At 40.3% G+C, this 20132-nt stretch overlaps 1 protein-coding gene across 1 annotated transcript in view; it reads left to right on the plus strand.

Annotated features, from left to right (window-relative positions):
• Window positions 1–20132, plus strand: part of MGAT5 (alpha-1,6-mannosylglycoprotein 6-beta-N-acetylglucosaminyltransferase) — a 653341-nt gene that overhangs the window by 346773 nt on the left and 286436 nt on the right. The window contains exon 12 of the mRNA XM_053712510.1: window positions 15556–15689. Within this exon, the coding sequence (XP_053568485.1) occupies window positions 15556–15689 (134 nt within the window). The remainder of the gene's footprint in view (window positions 1–15555; window positions 15690–20132) is intronic.

Consider the following 20132-nt stretch of genomic DNA (forward strand, 5'->3'; position numbering starts at 1 on the left):
TCCATGCAGATAAGGTGGTTTTGCGTACTAAGCCTGGTTTTCTTCCAAAGGTTGTTTCTAACAAAAATATTAACGAGGAGATAGTTGTACCTTCTTTGTGTCCGAATCCAGTTTAAAAGAAGGAACGTTTGTTACACAATTTGGATGTAGTCCGTGCTCTAAAATTCTAGTTAGAAGCTACAAAAGATTTCAGACAAACATCTCTGTTTGTCGTCTATTCTGGTAAAAGGAGAGGTCAAAAAGCGACTTCTACCTCTCTTTCCTTTTGGCTTAAAAGCATCATCCGATTGGCTTACGAGACTGCCGGACGGCAGCCTCCTGAAAGAATCACAGCTCACTCAACTAGGGCTGTGGCTTCCACATGGGCCTTCAAGAAAGAGGCTTCTGTTGATCAGATATGTAAGGCAGCGACTTGGTCTTCACTGCACACTTTTGCCAAATTTTACAAATTTGATACTTTTGCTTCTTCCGAGGCTATTTTTGGGAGAAAGGTTTTGCAAGCCGTGGTGCCTTCCGTTTAGGTAACCTGATTTGCTCCCTCCCTTCATCCGTGTCCTAAAGCTTTGGTATTGGTTCCCACAAGTAAGGATGACGCCGTGGACCGGACACACCAATGTTGGAGAAAACAGAATTTATGCTTACCTGATAAATTGCTTTTTCCAACGGTGTGTCCGGTCCATGGCCCGCCCTGGTTTTTTTAATCAGGTCTGATGAACTATTTTCTCTAACTACAGTCACCACGGTACCATATGGTTTCTCCTATATTTTTCCTCCTGTCCGTCGGTCGAATGACTGGGGTGGGCGGAGCCTAGGAGGGACTATATGGCCAGCTTTGCTGGGACTCTTTGCCATTTCCTGTTGGGGAAGAGAGATTCCCACAAGTAAGGATGACGCCGTGGACCGGACACAATTTATCAGGTAAGCATAAATTCTGTTTTTATGATTGTATGGTTATAGCCTTATTGTGGGGGCATTAGCACGCCATGAGATACACAGAATATACGAAAAGTGATTTTAGAAGTAAATTTTTGTCTAGGTGGACTTTTGTCTATTTTAGTCATATATTTGCACCAGCAGTATTGACACATTATGAATTTCTTAGGAATATGTAAATGGTTAATTATCGGACCTATGTGAACTTGGCACCCCATGTTTGTAAAAACTGAATTAAAATATACCATTAGTTTGTGCTGCATTTGTGCTGATTTGTGCCGCAAAAACCAACGTTTGTGCCGGTTTGGTTTCGGAGATATTGCACATTATTTTTTTATGAAACCCCGCCCATTTTGCACCCCATGTTATGCAATTTTAAAAACAAATATACCATTTGTTTGTGCTGCGTTTGTGCTGGTTTGTGCAGCAAAAAGGAACGTTTGTGCCGGTTTGGTTTCTGAGATATAGTGCATTATATTTGCTGAAACTCTGCCCACTGTGCACCCCATGTTATGCAATTTTAAAAACAAATATACCATTGGTTTGTGCCGCAAAAACGAACGTTTGTGCCATTTTGGTTTCGGAGATATAGCGCATTATTTTTTATGAACCCCGCCCACTTTGCACCCCATGTTATTCAATTTTAAAAACAAATATACCATTTGTGCTGGTTTGTGCCGCAAAAACAAACGTTTGTGCCGGTTTGGTTTCTGAGATATAGCGCATTATATTTGTTGAAACTACGTCCACTTTGCACCCCATGTTATGCAAATTTAAAAACAAATATACCATTTGTTTGTGCTGTGTTTGTGCTGATTTGTGCTGCAAAAACAAATGTTTGTGCTGTTTTGGTTTCGAAGATATAGCGCATTATTTTTTATGAAACCCCGCCCACTTTGCACCCCATGTTATTCAATTTTAAAAACAAATATACCATTCGTTTTTGCTGCGTTTGTGCTGATTTGTGCCGCAAAAACTAACGTTTGTGCCGGTTTGGTTTAGGATATATTGCGCATTATTTTTTTATGAAACCCCGCCCATTTTGCACCCCATGTTATGCAATTTTTAAAACAAATATACCATTTGTTTGTGTTGCGTTTGTGCTGATTTGTGCCACAAAAACGAATGGTTTCGGAGATATAGCGCATTATATTTGCTGAAACTCCGTCCACTTTGCACCCCATGTTATGCAATTTTAAAAACAAATATACCATTAGTTTGTGCTGTGTTTGTGTTGATTTGTGCCGCAAAAACGAACGTTACTGCCGGTTTGGTTTAGGAGATATTGCGCATTATTTTTATATGAAATCCCGCCCACTTTGTACCCCATGTTATGCAATTTTAAAAACAAATATACCATTTGTTTGTGCTGATTTGTGCCGCAAAAACGAACATTGGTACCAGTTTGGTTTCGGAGAAATTACGCATTATATTTGCTGAAATTCCGCCCACTTTGTACCCCATGTTATGCAATTTTAAAAACAAATATACCATTTGTTTGTGCTGATTTGTGCAGCAAAAACGAACGTTTGTGCCATTTTGGTTTCGCATATATAGCGCATTATTTTTTATGAAACACTGCCCACTATTGCACCCTATGTTATTCAATTTTCAAATTTTTAAAACAAATATACAGATTGTTTGTGCTGTGTTTGTGCTGATTTGTGCTGCAAAAACGAACGTTTGTGTCGTGTTGTGTTAAAGGGACACTGTACCCAAAATCTTTCTTTCGTGATTCAGATTGAGCATGACATTTTAATCAACTTTCTAATTTACTCCTATTATCAAATTTTCTACATTCTCTTGGTATCTTTATTTGAAATGCAAGAATGTAAGTTTAGATGCCAGCCCATTTTTGGTGAACAACCTGGGTTGTCCTTGCTGATTGGTGGATAAATTCATCCACCAATAAAAAAGTGCTGTCCAGAGTACTGAAACCAAAAAAAAAGCTTAGATGCTTTCTTTTTCAAATAATGATAGCAAGAGAACGAAGAAAAATTGATAATAGGAGTAAATTAGAAAGTTGCTTAAAATTGCATGCTCTTTCTGAATTACAAAAGAAAAATTTTGGGTTCAGTGTCCCTTTAAGGGAAATATAGAACACCAGTGATTAAAGGGACATTATACACTCATTTTTTCTTTGCATAAATGTTTTGTAGATCTATTTATATAGCCCATAAAGTTTTTTTAAAAAAACTGATAGTTATTGCTTATTCTTAAATAACATTGCTCTGATTTTGAGACTCCTAACCAAGCCCCAAGGTTTTAGGAGAATGCCTAAGTATACCTACTCCACCTTGCTTCTGTTTGTGTAAAGGGTCTTTTCATATGCAAAGGGAGGGGGAGTGTCTGATATTTCCCACTTGCAATGGGTGCTTCAGTAACCTTTTAAACAGAGCTAAACTGGAAGCTTCTAAGTTTTTAAATGGTTTTATACCGGATTTTTATATCAGTATCTGTGCATATTATTCTTTATAATAGTGTCTATTACATGCAGTTATATGAAAATTGGTGTATACTGTCCCTTTAACACTGCACCAGAAAGTAAAATGTAAGAGGGTTAATATTGCACCAGAGAGGTTAATGTGGCATTTACAGGGCCAGATTTGTAATGAGGCAGAGTAGGCATGTGCCTACAAGCGCCCTCCATAGAGGGGAGCCGTGCCTAATTGCTGGTGTTCTGTCAATTAATTCAACAGAACACAGGCAACAACAAGGAGGGTGCGCTCTATATAGAACACTATTCCTTCCTTCTTTTCCATGACCGGCGGCTTTCGTGGGGGCAGAGAGGGACCTCGGTGTAGGCTACCCATTAAAAAGTCTGTCCAGCACAGGCAGGCGTTTCATTGGCACCACGGAAGCCGCAGGTAACAGAAAACAAGGGGGATGCGCTCTGTATAGTGCACTCTGTGCCTATGGGCGCCCGAAATGTAAATCCGGCCCTGGGCATTAAAGGATTAACATAACATACCGGTTTATACGGCATACATGGGGTTATTGAAGAGTAATGGATTGGAAGAAGCCCAAACCATAGGCAAGGGACACTGAACCCAATTTTTTTCTTTCGAGATTCAGATAGCGCATTCAATTTTAAGCAACTTTCTAATTTACTCCTATTATCAATTTTTCTTCATTCTCTTGCTATTTTTATTTGAAAAAGAAGGCATCTAAGCTTTTTTTGGGTTCAGAGGTCTGGATAGCACTTTTTTTTATTGGTGGATGAATTTATCCATCAATCAGCAAGGACAACCCAGGTTGTTTACCAAAAATGGACCGGCATCTAAACTTACATTCTTGCATTTCAAATAAAGATTCCAAGAGAATGAAGAAAATTTGATAATAGGAGTAAAGTTGCTTACAATTTCATGCTCTATCTGAATCACGAAAGAAAAATTTGGGTTCAGTGTCCCTTTAAAGGGATATGAAACTCAATTTTTTTCTTTCATGATTTAGAAAGAGCATGCAATTGTACACAACTTTACAATTTACTTCTATCATCTAATTTGCTTAATTTACTTGATATTCTTTGCTGAAAAGCATATCTAGATATGCTCAGTAGCTGCTGATTGGTAGATGCACATAGATGCCTCGTGTGATTGGCTCACCCATGTGCATTGCTATTTCTTCAAAAAAGGATATCTAAAGAATGAAGCAAATTAGATAATAGAAGTAAACTGGAATGTTATTTAAAATTGTATTCTCTTCTTAAATCATGAAAGAAAATGTTTGGGTTTAGTTTACCTTTAAGTAATTTAACAGCAAAGTGAATAAGTAGAAACCCACTACTTAATTGAAAAAGGACATTTCAATTAAATTGCAGTAAAGCCCTCTTGAACCCCATTAGGCCTAATAAACCTCCTTTAGCCAATTTAACCTCTTTGTTGCCATATTAATCGCCTGTAATGTCACGTTAACCACAGACAGCCCAATATTAAAGGGACACTGAACCCAATTTTTTTTTCTTTCATGATTCAGATAGAGCATGCAATTTTAAGCAACTTTCTAATTTACTCCTATTATCAATTTTTCATCATTCTATTGGTATGTTTATTTGAAAAGCAAGAATGTAAGTTTAGATGCCGGCCCATTTTTGGTGAACATCCTGGGTTGTCCTTGCTGATTGGACAGCACCAATAAACAAGTGTTGTCCATGGTTCTGAAGCAACAATTTGCTGGCTCCTTGGCATAGATGCCTTTTTCAAATAAAGATAGCAAGAGAACGAAGAAAAATTGATAATAGAAGTAAATTAGAAAGTTGCTTAAAATTGCATGCTCTATCTGAATCATGAAAAAAAAATTGGGTTCAGTGTCCCTTTAACTTGCTTAGATTTAACAAGCGCTTAAAAGCACTCAAGCAAGTTTTCTTATATGTCAATTCTTTTTTAGTCGCTTTTTTTTTTTTTAAACATTTAGGGGGGCATTACATCACTGGCGATGGGGAAAAAATTGTCTCACTAGTTTTCTATGCAGCATAACTAGACTGTTGCGCTGAGCAGCTGCGCTGCATAGAAAACTGAAACAGGTTTTTTTTCCCAGTTGCCAGGGATGTAATCTCCCCCATATGTTCTTAAATAATTTTTTTCTGGTGTGGAAGTCACATCTGTTCTTTTGTATACCCCAAAGTTTTATAATTCTATTTGTACTTACAAACATTTTTGTTGTTATAATACTTTTGAATCAAAGAGTACATGTACACATAATGCACAATATCTCCGAAATCAAACCGAAACAAACGTTCATTTTTGCGGCACAAATCAGCACAGACGCAGCACAAACTAATGGTATATTTGTTTGTTTTTAAAATTGCATAACATGGGGTGCAAAGTGGGCGGAGTTTCAGCAAATATATCTCCGAAACCAAACCGGCAAAAAACGTTGGTTTTTGCGGCACAAACGCAGCACAAACAAATGGTATATTTGTTTTTAAAATTGAATAACATGGGGTGCAAAGTGGGCGGGGTTCATAAAAAATAATGCGCTATATCTCCGAAACCAAAATGGCACAAACGTTCATTTTTGCGGCACAAATGAATGGTATATTTTAATTCAGTTTTTACAAACATGGGGTGCCAACTTCACATAGGTAATTATCGGCACTGCATGGTAGGTGTGTTGTGTGGCTTTTTGATGGGTTATTCAAGGTAATTTAAAGGATCACAAGAGGCGGTGGATACTCCTTTGAGAAAGCTTCAGAGAAAAAACACAGTCGTTCTCTTGTGTGTGGAGTCAGTATGAGATACTTTCATTTTTTATTGTATTCCTTAAAGTGAATTTCAAGTTTGATTAATTAGTGTCCGGTTTTTAACCTCTTAAGGACATATGACGAATTTTTTCCGTCATAAAACAATTGAGCAAACTGAAAGCTGTGTCCTTAAAGGGTTAAAAACCCTTGTTTTGTTAAAATACCTTTTAATCTTGAAAGCCGCTTTAGCATTTCCCCTTCCTGCCATTCGCCACTTCAGTGGCGTTACTAGGGTTGGTGTCACCCGGTGCGGTAAGTTATGGTGTCACCCCCCTCCCCCCCAGAAAGCAGACACTCACAAACACCCAGACACACTCTGACACACTTAAAAACACACTCAGATCCACACTCAGACACACACTGTAATGTTATGTAACCGTTCAGGTTATAACAGCATGTGGTTCTCAACTGCAGATATCAATTTTGTGTTTGTATGCCTGTGTACAAAGTTACAGAATAATACTCGCGTGCTCACTCACTCGCGTGCTCACTCACTCACTCGCGTGCGCTTGCTCAGTCGCGTGCGCTCGCTCACTCGCACGCGCTCACTCGCACTCACTTGCACGCTCGCACTCGCTCGCGTGCTCTCGCACTCGCGCGCTCACTCGCGTGCTCACTCACGCGCACTCACTCGCACTAACTCGCGCGCTCACTCACTCGCGCACTGAAAAGAGATTATTTCGGACATCACTGGGGGAAAGGGCCATGCCCTTCCACAGGATAGACCTTTCAAAGCTAAAAATAAGTCTAATTTTCGTTCCTTTCGCAATTTCAGGAACGGACCGGCTCCTAGCTCTACAGCCTCTAGACAAGAGGGTAACACATCCCAGCCCAAACCAGCATGGAAACCATTGCAAGGCTGGAACAAGGGGAAACAGGCCAAAAAGCCTGCTGCTGCTACCAAGACAGCATGAAGGGATAGCCCCTGATCCGGGACCGGATCTGGTAGGGGGCAGACTTTCTCTCTTTGCTCAGGCTTGGGCAAGAGATGTTCCAGACCCCTGGGCTCTAGAGATTGTCTCTCAGGGGTATCTCCTAGAATTCAAGGACCTTCCTCCAAGGGGAAGGTTTCACATGTCTCGCTTGTCTTTAGACCAGATAAAGAGACGGGCATTCTTACATTGCGTAGAAGATCTTTCAAAGATGGGAGTGATACACCCAGTTCCAACAGCAGAACAAGGACTGGGTTTTTACTCCAACCTATTTGTAGTTCCCAAAAAAGAGGGAACGTTCAGACCAATTCTGGATTTAAAGATCCTAAACAAATTGCTCAGAGTTCCATCATTCAAAATGGAAACCATTCGGACAATTTTACCAATGATCCAGGAGGGTCAATACATGACTACAGTGGACTTAAAGGATGCGTATCTGCATATTCCTATCCACAAGGATCACCATCAGTTCCTAAGGTTCGCCTTTCTGGACAAACATTATCAGTTTGTGGCTCTTCCCTTCGGATTGGCCACTGCTCCCAGAATTTTCACAAAGGTGCTGGGGTCCCTTCTATCAGTGCTAAGACCAAGGGGCATTGCAGTAGCACCTTATCTAGACGACATCTTGATTCAAGCGTCGTCCTTTCACAAAGCAAAGGCTCACACGGATATTGTTCTAGCCTTTCTCAGGTCTCACGGGTGGAAGGTGAACATAGAAAAGAGTTCACTGTCCCCGTTCACAAGGGTTCCCTTCCTGGGAACAATAATAGACTCGGTAGAAATGAAGATCTTTCTGACGGAGGTCAGGAAGTTAAAACTTTTAAACACTTGTCGAGTTCTTCAATCCATTCCTCAACCCTCCATAGCTCAGTGCATGGAGGTAATAGGACTAATGGTTGCGGCAATGGACGTGGTTCCCTTTGCTCGAATTCATTTAAGACCACTGCAACTGTGCATGCTCAAACAGTGGAATGGGGATTATGCGGATTTGTCTCCCCAGATGCAAATGGACCAGAAAACCAGAGACTCACTCCTCTGGTGGTTGTCTCAGGATCACCTGTCTCAGGAAATGAGTTTCCGCAGACCAGAGTGGATCATTGTCACGACCGACGCCAGCCTTTTAGGCTGGGGTGCGGTCTGGGAGTCCCTGAAAGCTCAGGGCCTTTGGTCTCGGGAAGAATCTCTTCTACCGATAAACATTTTGGAATTGAGAGCGATATTCAATGCGCTCCAGGCATGACCAACTAGCGGAGGCCAAATTCATCAGATTTCAGTCGGACAACATGACTGTAGCGTACATCAATCATCAGGGAGGAACAAAGAGTTCCCTGGCGATGAGGGAGGTATCCAAGATCATCAAATGGGCAGAGGATCACTCCTGCCATCTATCAGCAATTCACATCCCAGGAGTGGACAACTGGGAAGCGGATTATCTGAGTCGTCAGACTTTCCATCCGGGGGAGTGGGAACTTCACCCGGAGGTTTTTGCCCAGTTAACTCAATTATGGGGCCTTCCAGATCTGGATCTGATAGCGTCACGTCAGAACTCCAAGGTTCCACGTTACGGGTCCAGGTCCAGGGATCCCAAGGCGACATTGATAGATGCCTTAGTGGCGCCTTGGTCGTTCAATCTGGCTTATGTCTTTCCACCGTTTCCTCTTCTCCCCAGGCTAATAGCCAGGATCAAACAGGAGAAGGCTTCAGTAATTCTAATAGCCCCTGCGTGGCCACGCAGGACTTGGTATGCAGACCTGGTGAATATGTCATCGGCTCCACCATGGAAGCTACCTTTAAGACAGGACCTTTTAGTCCAAGGTCCATTCGAACATCCAAACCTAGTTTCTCTGCAGCTGACTGCTTGGAGATTGAACGCTTGATTCTAGCTAAGCGTGGGTTCTCGGACTCTGTTAGAGATACTCTGGTTCAGGCCAGAAAGCCTGTAACCAGGAAAATTTACCATAAGATATGGCAGAAATATCTTTGTTGGTGTGAATCAAAGGGTTACTTGTGGAGTAAAATTAGGATTCCCAGGATATTGTCTTTTCTCCAAGAAGGATTGGAGAAAGGATTGTCAGTCAGTTCCTTAAAGGGACAGATATCTGCTTTGTCTATTCTGTTACACAAGCGTCTGGCAGAAGTTCCAGATGTTCAAGCGTTTGTACAGGCTTTAGTCAGGATCAAACCTGTTTACAGACCGGTGGCTCCTCCATGGAGTCTAAATTTAGTTCTTTCAGTTCTTCAAGGGGTTCCATTTGAACCTCTACATTCCATAGATATTAAGTTATTATCTTGGAAAGTTTTGTTTTTGGTTGCTATTTCTTCTGCTAGAAGAGTTTCTGAATTGTCTGCTTTGCAGTGTAATTCACCCTATCTGGTGTTTCATACAGATAAGGTCGTTTTATGTACCAAACCTGTTTTTTTTCCAAAAGTGGTTTCCAATAGGAATATTAACCAGGAAATAGTTGTTCCTTCTCTGTGTCCTAATCCAGTTTCAAAAAAGGAACGTCTGTTACACAATCTAGATGTGGTTCGTGCTTTAAAATTCTATCTAGAAGCAACAAAAGATTTCAGACAAACATCATCCTTGTTTGTCGTTTACTCTGGTAAGAGGAGAGGTCAGAAAGCAACTGCTACCTCTCATTCTTTCCTTCTGGCTGAAAAGCATCATCCGATTGGCTTATGAGACTGCTGGACGGCAGCCTCCTGAACGAATTACAGCTCACTCTACTAGAGCTGTGGCTTCCACATGGGCTTTCAAGAACGAGGCTTCTGTTGAACAGATCTGTAAGGCAGCGACGTGGTCTTCACTGCATACATTTGCCAAATTTTACAAATTCGATACTTATGCTTCTTCGGAGGCTATTTTTGGGAGAAAGGTTTTGCAAGCAGTGGTGCCTTCCGTTTAGGTTACCTGACTTGTTCCCTCCCTTCATCCGTGTCCTTAAGCTTTGGTATTGGTTCCCACAATTAAGGATGAAGCCGTGGACCGGATACACCAATGTTGGAGAAAACAGAATTTATGTTTACCTGATAAATTTCTTTCTCCTACAGTGTATCCGGTCCACGGCCCATCCTGGCATTTAGTCAGGTTTAATTTTTTGTAAACTACAGTCACCACTGCACCCTATGGTTCTCCTTTTTCTCCTAACCGTCGGTCGAATGACTGGGGGGGCGGAGCCTGAGGGAAGCTATATGGACAGCTCTGCTGTGTGCTCTCTTTGCCACTTCCTGTAGGGATTGAGAATATCCCACAAGTAAGGATTAAACCATGGACCGGATACACCGTAGGAGAAAGAAATTTATCAGGTAAACATAAATTCTGTTTTTCTTTGCATATTTTTTCTTAAATTTTACCATTTTGTTGTGTTTGCTTTTTCGAAAGCAACATTGAGTAAAACGGTTCTTCAGGCATTTATCTTAGTTTGATTCTAGTGCCTTATGATTTGAATTTTTTTTTTAAGAAAACTTATGTTTTGGATTTAATTTCTCAGCAGATTTAGCTGTTATTTTATCCCTTCCTCTAGTGACTCGTGGATTTCCACATCTTGTGTATTATATCCCATACGTTGTCACTAGCTCATGGACTCTTGCCACTTACATGAAAGAAAACATAATTTATGTAAGAACTTACCTGATACATTCATTTGTTTCATAGTGGCAAGAGTCCATGAGACCCACCCTATTTTTGGTGGTTATGATTTTTTTTTGTATAAAGCATTTTATTTTTTCCAGTTCCTCTTTTTGTATGATTTTTACTCCTTTTTACGCCTCACACACTTCTTGGCTACACATTAAACTAAGGTATGAGTGAGGTGGGAGGTGTATTTATAGGCATTTTGAGGTTTTGGAAACTTTGCCCCCTCCTGCTAGGAATGTATATCCCATACGTCACTAGCTCATGGACTCTTGCCACTATGAAAGAAATTAATTTATCAGGTAAGTTCTTACATAAATTGTGTTTTTTCTCTCTTGCTCATAACAGCTTTTATTGATTTTACATTTTTTTTACTGTGTCCATTTTTACCCTGGTTTTAGAAAGGTAAATAAAGGTTGTTTTATTATTTTTATTTCTTATATTTTCTTCTTTCATGTAATTAATCTGTGATGGATTCACTGAAGTATGTGTACTTAAAGTACTGCTTTCTACTTTATTTTTTTTGTTTTTTCTCCTTTCATGTGATTTATCTGTGATAGATTGTGTGTGCTACTCCGTTTTTTTTTTTCTTAGTTTTTTTCTTAGTAACTACATTTGAAGCACTAGCACCACACCGGACATACCTTTTTTGTTTTAATGAATCTTCCCATGACACTGTTTATTCTCAATGAACCCCACTACGTAGACATACTCACAAACATTTTCAACCTCTCCCTCAGCACTGGTATATTAACCTCATCTCTAAAACTTGCACTGGTCACACCTATCCTTAAAAAAACTTCTCTCGATCCAACCTCCGCATCTAACTACCGCCCTATTTCCCTACTCCCTCTTGCCTCAAAGCTCCTTGAAAAGCTATTATGTGCATGTCTATCCCATTTCCTTACACCAAACAATCTTCTTGACCCACTGCAATCTGGATTTCATCCCCATCACTCCACAGAGAAGGCAATTGTCAAGTTACCATCAACCTACTTACAGCAAAATCCAAAGGCCACTTCTCTCTGCTTATCCTCCTTGATCTGCCTGCAGCCTTTTACACTGTCGACCACCCTCTTTTTTTTCCCTCAAACCCTCCAATCCTTCAGCATCTGCGACACAGCTCTCTCGTGCTTCTCTTCCTATCTAACCATACCTTTAGTGTAGCCTTCTCTGGAGCATCCTCTGCCCCGTTACCACTTTATGTTGGGGTACCTCAAGGCTCTGTCCTCGGTCCCCTTCTCTTTTCAATCTACACGTCATCATTAGTTCTTAATAAAGTCCCACGGTTTCAATACCATTTGTATGCTGATGACACCCAAATCTACCTCTCTGCACCAGACCTACCTCCTTCCTTACTAACCCATGTCACTAACTGTCTTTCTCATATAACATCATGGATGTCTTCTTACTACCTTAAGATCCACCCCCCAATTTTCTGTAACTGTTAAAAAATCCATCATTACCCCTACCCCACATGCCCGATGTCTTGGGGTCACACTTAACTCAGATCTTTTTTTCACTCCTCACATTCAGTCCTTGGCTAAATCCTGCCGCTTCCATCTTAAAAAATCTCTAAAATTAGACATTTCCTTAACACAAAACACAACTAAGATTTTAATCCACTCTCATTCTTTCCTGCCTTGACTATTGCAACTCTGTCCTCTCTGGTCTACCTAGCTACTGCCTAGCTCCTTTACAATCCATAATTAATGCCTCTGCCAGGCTCATCTTCCTTACACGTCGCTCTTCATCTGCTGCTCCTCTCTGCCAATCCATTCACTGGCTTCCTCTTGCCTCCAGGATCATACACAAAATCCTCACTCTGACATACAAAGCCCTCACCTGCACTGCTCCCCCCCCCCCCTACATTTTTGGTCCTTGTCTCCAGATAGTCTCCCTCCTGTCCCCTTCGCTCTGCTCACAATCTCCTCCCTCCTGTCCCCTTCGCTCTGCTCACAATCTCCTACTTTCCTCCTCTCTTGTTACTTCCTCCCATTCCTGTTAACAGTACTTCTCCAGACTGGCTCCCATCTTGTGAAACTCCGACTCGCTCCCATCTTGTGAAACTCCGACTCGCTCCACAACTCTCCCTTAGTTTTAACAGCTTCAAGCGCTCCTTAAAGACTCTACTATTCAGGAATGCATACAACCTACACTAAACCTTTCCTAACTTAATTGCTTTCCCCTTTAACCCCTTAGAATGTAAGCCTATGAGCTCAGCTGTTTGAAGATCGCCTTCATAAAAGCGGACTACAACAGTGCAACTCACGGCAGGGCCCTCTACCCATCTGATCCCTATAAAAGTTATCTTGTATACCGCCTATGTTTATAGTGCTGCGGAATCTGTTGGCACTCTACAAATACTTGATGATAATATTAATAGTAATAGCATACAAGTGATTAGCTTGATTTCTAGTTATGCTATTGACCGTGCCTTCTAGAAATTAAAGGGACAGTCAAGTCCAAAAAAAGCTTTCATGATTTAAATAGGGAATGTAATTTTAAACAACTTTTATCACCAATTTTGCTTTGTTCTCTTGGTATTCTAAGTTGAAAGCTAATTCTAGTGAAAAAGGGTGTGTGTACAAGCGCTAAGGTAATCTCCAAGCTGTATCCAAACAGAGATCCTAACCAACCTCCAAAAAATATGCACAAGTAGTAAGAAGTGAATACAGCGCCAACAAGAGGCCAAGGGATAAATATACTCACAGAGAGATAAAAGAAGATTATTTAATGAACCATGTTAAAAAGCATCAGTAATAAAAGACTATATATAAAAAATGTAAAAAGCACATATAAATAAAATTACAAATACAGGAATATCTTACAGAAGCGGCTCAAAGGGCCAAAGCTGATAATTACAATAAAAACAGAGGTAATAACAGGTGATCAGTGTGAGTGGTACATTAGAATAAGAGTGTATACTAATAAAACAGAATTAGCCTAAGTACAACTGTAGCAAGTACATCAAGCAAAAAACTAATAAACAATAATACAAACAATAGTGTTCAAAATTAGTGTTACAAAAATAGTGTTCCAAAAAATAGAAAAATGCACTGCAGTGCAAAAAAAGGGGGTAGCAAAATAATTGTATAGATACAATCAAATAGTGAGTGAGTGCAAATGGATATAAAAATGCTAGCTACTTAATCCAGTGAGGTTAAGATATAATTTAAATAAAATACACAATATGCAATAACATAAAAAATAAAATACACAATATGCAATAACATAAAAAATAAAAAATAATAAAATATAATCCAAAAAAGTGTTCAAAAAGTTGATCAACAAATGTTAGTGAAGAACAAAAATAAGTCAATCAAAACTAAAAAATGGAAAAAATGGGTGATGAAAAGCAAGGTGAAAGTGAGGAAATTGATTCCTTCCAATGTTAGTTACTTTGACAGATCCAAATTCCTGAGTGTGGTTGCTGAAGTAGCTGAATGGATCCTAGCACCTGTCAGCTGCTCCTATGGTATCCTAAAAAGTGTCCCTGTAAAAAAAAGAAATTCACAACATAGTGTATCCAATATGAGAAGGAAGTAAGGATTAAAGTAATGCTTACCAATATGTCAACGCGTTTCTGCCCTCAAAAAAGGGCCTTTCTCAAGACTAGGAGCAGCTGACAGGTGCTAGGATCCATTCAGCTACTTCAGCAACCACACTCAGGAATTTGGATCTGTCAAAGTAACTAACATTGGAAGGAATCAATTTCCTCACTTTCACCTTGCTTTTCATCACCCATTTTTTCCATTTTTTAGTTTTGATTGACTTATTTTTGTTCTTCACTAACATTTGTTGATCAACTTTTTGAACACTTTTTTGGATTATATTTTATATTTTATTATTTTTTATTTTTTATGTTATTGCATATTGTGTATTTTATTTTTTATGTTATTGCATATTGTGTATTTTATTTAAATTATATCTTAACCTCACTGGATTAAGTAGCTAGCATTTTTATATCCATTTGCACTCACTCACTATTTGATTGTATCTATACAATTATTTTGCTACCCCCTTTTTTTGCACTGCAGTGCATTTTTCTATTTTTTGGAACACTATTTTTGTAACACTAATTTTGAACACTATTGTTTGTATTATTGTTTATTAGTTTTTTGCTTGATGTACTTGCTACAGTTGTACTTAGGCTAATTCTGTTTTATTAGTATACACTCTTATTCTGGTGTACCACTCACACTGATCACCTGTTATTACCTCTGTTTTTATTGTAATTATCAGCTTTGGCCCTTTGAGCCGCTTCTGTAAGATATTCCTGTATTTGTAATTTTATTTATATGTGCTTTTTACATTTTTTATATATAGTCTTTTATTACTGATGCTTTTTAACATGGTTCATTAAATAATCTTCTTTTATCTCTCTGTGAGTATATTTATCCCTTGGCCTCTTGTTGGCGCTGAAAGCTAATTCTAGGCCTTGAAGACTGCCTCTAATCTGAATGCATTCTGACCACTAGAGGGCATTAGTTTGTGTCTTTCATATAGATAACATTGAGCTCATGTGCGTGAAGTTACCCTGGAGTGACCACTGATTGGCTAAAATGCAAGTCTGTCAAAAGAACTGAAATAAAGGGGCAGTTTGCAGAGGCTTAGATACAAGGTTATCACAGCAGTAAAAAGTGTATTTCTATAACAGTGTTGGTTATGCAAAACTGGGGAATGGGTAATAAAGGGATTATCTTTCTTTTTAAACAACAAAAATAAAGGTGGTGACTGTCCCTTTAAACTCTCTAAATCAGTATGTAATTCAATACAAGAGAGTAACAAAGATTTTGTTTTCTTGTGTGCAGCTCACACCCCAGACAACAGCTTCCTTGGTTTTGTAGTGGAACAGCATCTCAATGCCAGTGACATCAGACACATGAGTGACATCAAAAGGCAGAACCAGTCTCTGGTGTACGGCAAAGTTGACAACTTTTGGAAAGTAAGTGTGGTTCTTCCATTGTATTTTATATCCATCAGCATAAGATGAAAGTTTGTGATTATTTTTTCAATTGTGTTTTCTTTTTTAAGATATGGTGAGTCCACAACGTCATTCAATTACAAGTGGGAATATCACTCCTGGCCAGCAGGAGGAGGCAAAGAACACAACAGCAACACTGTTAAATGTCAGTCTCCTACCCATAATCCTCAGTCATTCTCTTTGCCTCTGTCAATGGAGGAGGTGAAGTTTGGTGTCTGAAGGAAAATTGGATTTATTTTTGCTACAAGCAAGATTTTGGGTTTAATCTCTCACGTTAATCTCTTCAGTAGAGTAGTGGTGGCTTTTAAGCAGTTAGGAAGTTGTGAGTTGGTGCTTACTTTGTTTCCTAACATATTGCTGCCCTAGTTATAGAAAGCCAGAGTTTGGTTACTCTGTTCTTTCTTTTTCTACAGGTCTCTGTAAGGAGTATGTGTCCTTTCACACCTGGTAAGCTGTCAACCTGCCTGACAGCTAGATTGCAGGTAAGTGTCTTTTTGTCTTCTAGGTAATGAGGACTTGCATTTAAAGAATTTGAGCTGCAATTTTATGTGGGACATGTAAATATTCTTTATATAGGATGCGTTTAGGCAGGCTGCATGACACTGTTTTTTAATTTATAGGGAGACTAAGGGGTTAATGCATTTTATGTAAACTTGCATATCCTTTTTTTATTGGGGTTAATGTACACTTTATTTCTCCAACATAGGTGTGTCCGGTCCACGGCGTCATCCTTACTTGTGGGATATTCTCTTCCCCAACAGGAAATGGCAAAGAGCCCAGCAAAGCTGGTCACATGATCCCTCCTAGGCTCCGCCTTCCCCAGTCATTCTCTTTGCCGTTGTACAGGCAACATCTCCACGGAGATGGCTTAGAGTTTTTTGGTGTTTAACTGTAGTTTTTATTATTCAATCAAGAGTTTGTTATTTTAAAATAGTGCTGGTATGTACTATTTACTCTGAAACAGAAAAGAGATGAAGATTTCTGTTTGTAAGAGGAAAATGATTTTAGCAACCGTTACTAAAATCGATGGCTGTTTCCACACAGGACTGTTGAGAGGAATTAACTTCAGTTGGGGGAAACAGTGAGCAGACTTTTGCTGCTTGAGGTATGACACATTTCTAACAAGACGATGTAATGCTGGAAGCTGTCATTTTCCCTATGGGATCCGGTAAGCCATTTTTATTACATAAGAAAAAAAAGGGCTTCACAAGGGCTTTTAAGACTGTAGACATTTTCTGGGCTAAAACGATTGATATATAAGCATATTTTATACTTCATAGCTTTGAGGAATTATTTTATTCTTGGGTATTATGTAAAATAACCGGCAGGCACTGTATTGGACACCTTATTCTCTAGGGGCTTTCCCTAATCATAGGCAGAGCCTCATTTTCGCGCCTCTATTGCGCACTTGTTTTTGGGAAGCTTGACATGCAGATGCATGTGTGAGGAGCTCTGATACATAGAAAAGACTTTCTGAAGGCGTCATTTGGTATCGTATTCCCCTTTGGGCTTGGTTGGGTCTCAGCAAAGCAGATACCAGGGACTGTAAAGGGGTTAAATATAAAAACGGCTCCGGTTCCGTTATTTTAAGAGTTAAAGCTTTCAAATTTGGTGTGCAATACTTTTAAGGCTTTAAGACACTGTGGTGAAATTTTGAACAATTCCTTCATACTTTTTCACATTTGCAGTAATAAAGTGTGTTCAGTTTAAAATTTAAAGTGACAGTAACGGTTTTATTTTAAAACGTTTTTTGTACTTTGTTATCAAGTTTATGCCTGTTTAACATGTCTGAACTACCAGATAGACTGTGTTCTGTATGTGGGGAAGCCAAGGTTCCTTCTCATTTAAATAGATGTGATTTATGTGACACAAAATTTAGAGAAAATGATGCCCAAGATGATTCCTCAAGTGAGGGGAGTAAGCATGGTACTGCATCATCCCCTCCTTCGTCTACACCAGTCTTGCCCACACAGGAGGCCCCTAGTACATCTAGTGCGCCAATACTCCTTACTATGCAACAATTAACGGCTGTAATGGATAATTCTATCAAAAACATTTTAGCCAAAATGCCCACTTATCAGCGAAAGCGCGACTGCTCTGTTTTAGAAAATACTGAAGAGCATGAGGACGCTGATGATATTGGTTCTGAAGTGCCCCTACACCAGTCTGAGGGGGCCAGGGAGGTTTTGTCTGAGGGAGAAATTTCAGATTCAGGGAAAATTTCTCAACAAGCTGAACCTGATGTGATTACATTTAAATTTAAATTGGAACATCTCCGCGCCCTGCTTAAGGAGGTGTTATCTACTCTGGATGATTGTGAGAATTTGGTCATTCCAGAGAAATTATGTAAAATGGACAAGTTCCTAGAGGTCCCGGGGCCCCCCGAAGCTTTTCCTATACCCAAGCGGGTGGCGGACATTGTAAATAAAGAATGGGAAAGGCCCGGCATACCTTTCGTCCCTCCCCCTATATTTAAGAAATTGTTTCCTATGGTCGACCCCAGAAAGGACTTATGGCAGACAGTCCCCAAGGTCGAGGGGGCGGTTTCTACTCTAAACAAACGCACCACTATACCCATAGAAGATAGTTGTGCTTTCAAAGATCCTATGGATAAAAAATTAGAGGGTTTGCTTAAAAAGATGTTTGTTCAGCAAGGTTACCTTCTACAACCAATTTCATGCATTGTTCCTGTCACTACAGCGGCGTGTTTCTGGTTCGATGAACTAGAAAAGGCGCTCAATAAAGATTCTTCTTATGAGGAGATTTTGGACAGAATTCATGCGCTCAAATTGGCTAACTCTTTCACCCTAGACGCCACTTTGCAATTGGCTAGATTAGCGGCGAAAAATTCTGGGTTTGCTATTGTGGCGTGCAGAGCGCTTTGGCTAAAATCTTGGTCAGCGGATGCGTCTTCCAAGAACAAATTGCTTAACATTCCTTTCAAGGGGAAAACGCTGTTTGGCCCTGACTTGAAAGAGATTATTTCTGATATCACTGGGGGCAAGGGCCACGCCCTTCCTCAGGATAGGTCTTTCAAGGCCAAAAATAAACCTAATTTTCGTCCCTTTCGCAGAAACGGACCAGCCCCAAGTGCTACGTCCTCTAAGCAAGAGGGTAATACTTCTCAAGCCAAGCCAGCCTGGAGGCCAATGCAAGGCTGGAACAAAGGTAAGCAGGCCAAGAAACCTGCCACTGCTACCAAGACAGCATGAGATGTTGGCCCCCGATCCGGGACCGGATCTGGTGGGGGGCAGACTCTCTCTCTTCACTCAGGCTTGGGCAAGAGATGTTCTGGATCCTTGGGCTCTAGAAATAGTCTCCCAAGGTTATCTTCTGGAATTCAAGGGGCTTCCCCCCAAGGGGGAGGTTCCACAGGTCTCAATTGTCTTCAGACCACATAAAAAACAGGCATTCTTACATTGTGTAGAAGACCTGTTAAAAATGGGAGTGATTCATCCTGTTCCATTAGGAGAACAAGGGATGGGGTTCTACTCCAATCTGTTCGTAGTTCCCAAAAAAGAGGGAACATTCAGACCAGTCTTAGATCTCAAGATCCTAAACAAGTTTCTCAAGGTTCCATCGTTCAAAATGGAAACCATTCGGACAATTCTTCCTTCCATCCAGGAAGGTCAATTCATGACCACGGTGGATTTAAAGGATGCGTATCTACATATTCCTATCCACAAGGAACATCATCGGTTCCTAAGGTTCGCATTTCTGGACAAGCATTACCAGTTTGTGGCACTTCCGTTCGGATTAGCCACTGCTCCAAGAATTTTCACAAAGGTACTAGGGTCCCTTCTAGCGGTGCTAAGACCAAGGGGCATTGCAGTAGTACCTTACTTGGACGACATACTGATTCAAGCGTCGTCCCTTCCACAAGCAAAGGCTCACACGGACATTGTCCTGGCCTTTCTCAGATCTCACGGGTGGAAAGTGAACGTAGAAAAAAGTTCTCTATCTCCATCAACAAGGGTTCCCTTCTTGGGAACAGTAATAGACTCCTTAGAAATGAGGATCTTTCTGACAGAGGCCAGAAAATCAAAACTTCTAAACTCTTGTCAAATACTTCATTCTGTTCCTCTTCCTTCCATAGTGCAGTGCATGGAAGTAATAGGTTTGATGGTAGCGGCAATGGACATAGTTCCTTTTGCGCGAATTCATCTAAGACCATTACAACTGTGCATGCTCAGTCAGTGGAATGGGGATTATACAGACTTGTCTCCGACGATACAAGTAGATCAGAGGACCAGAGATTCACTCCGTTGGTGGCTGTCCCTGGACAACCTGTCACAGGGGATGAGCTTCCGCAGACCAGAGTGGGTCATTGTCACGACCGACGCCAGTCTGGTGGGCTGGGGCGCGGTCTGGGGACCCCTGAAAGCTCAGGGTCTTTGGTCTCGG

The sequence above is a fragment of the Bombina bombina genome, chromosome 1 (assembly GCF_027579735.1).
Source record: "Bombina bombina isolate aBomBom1 chromosome 1, aBomBom1.pri, whole genome shotgun sequence".
Classification (NCBI taxonomy): Eukaryota; Metazoa; Chordata; class Amphibia; order Anura; family Bombinatoridae; genus Bombina; species Bombina bombina.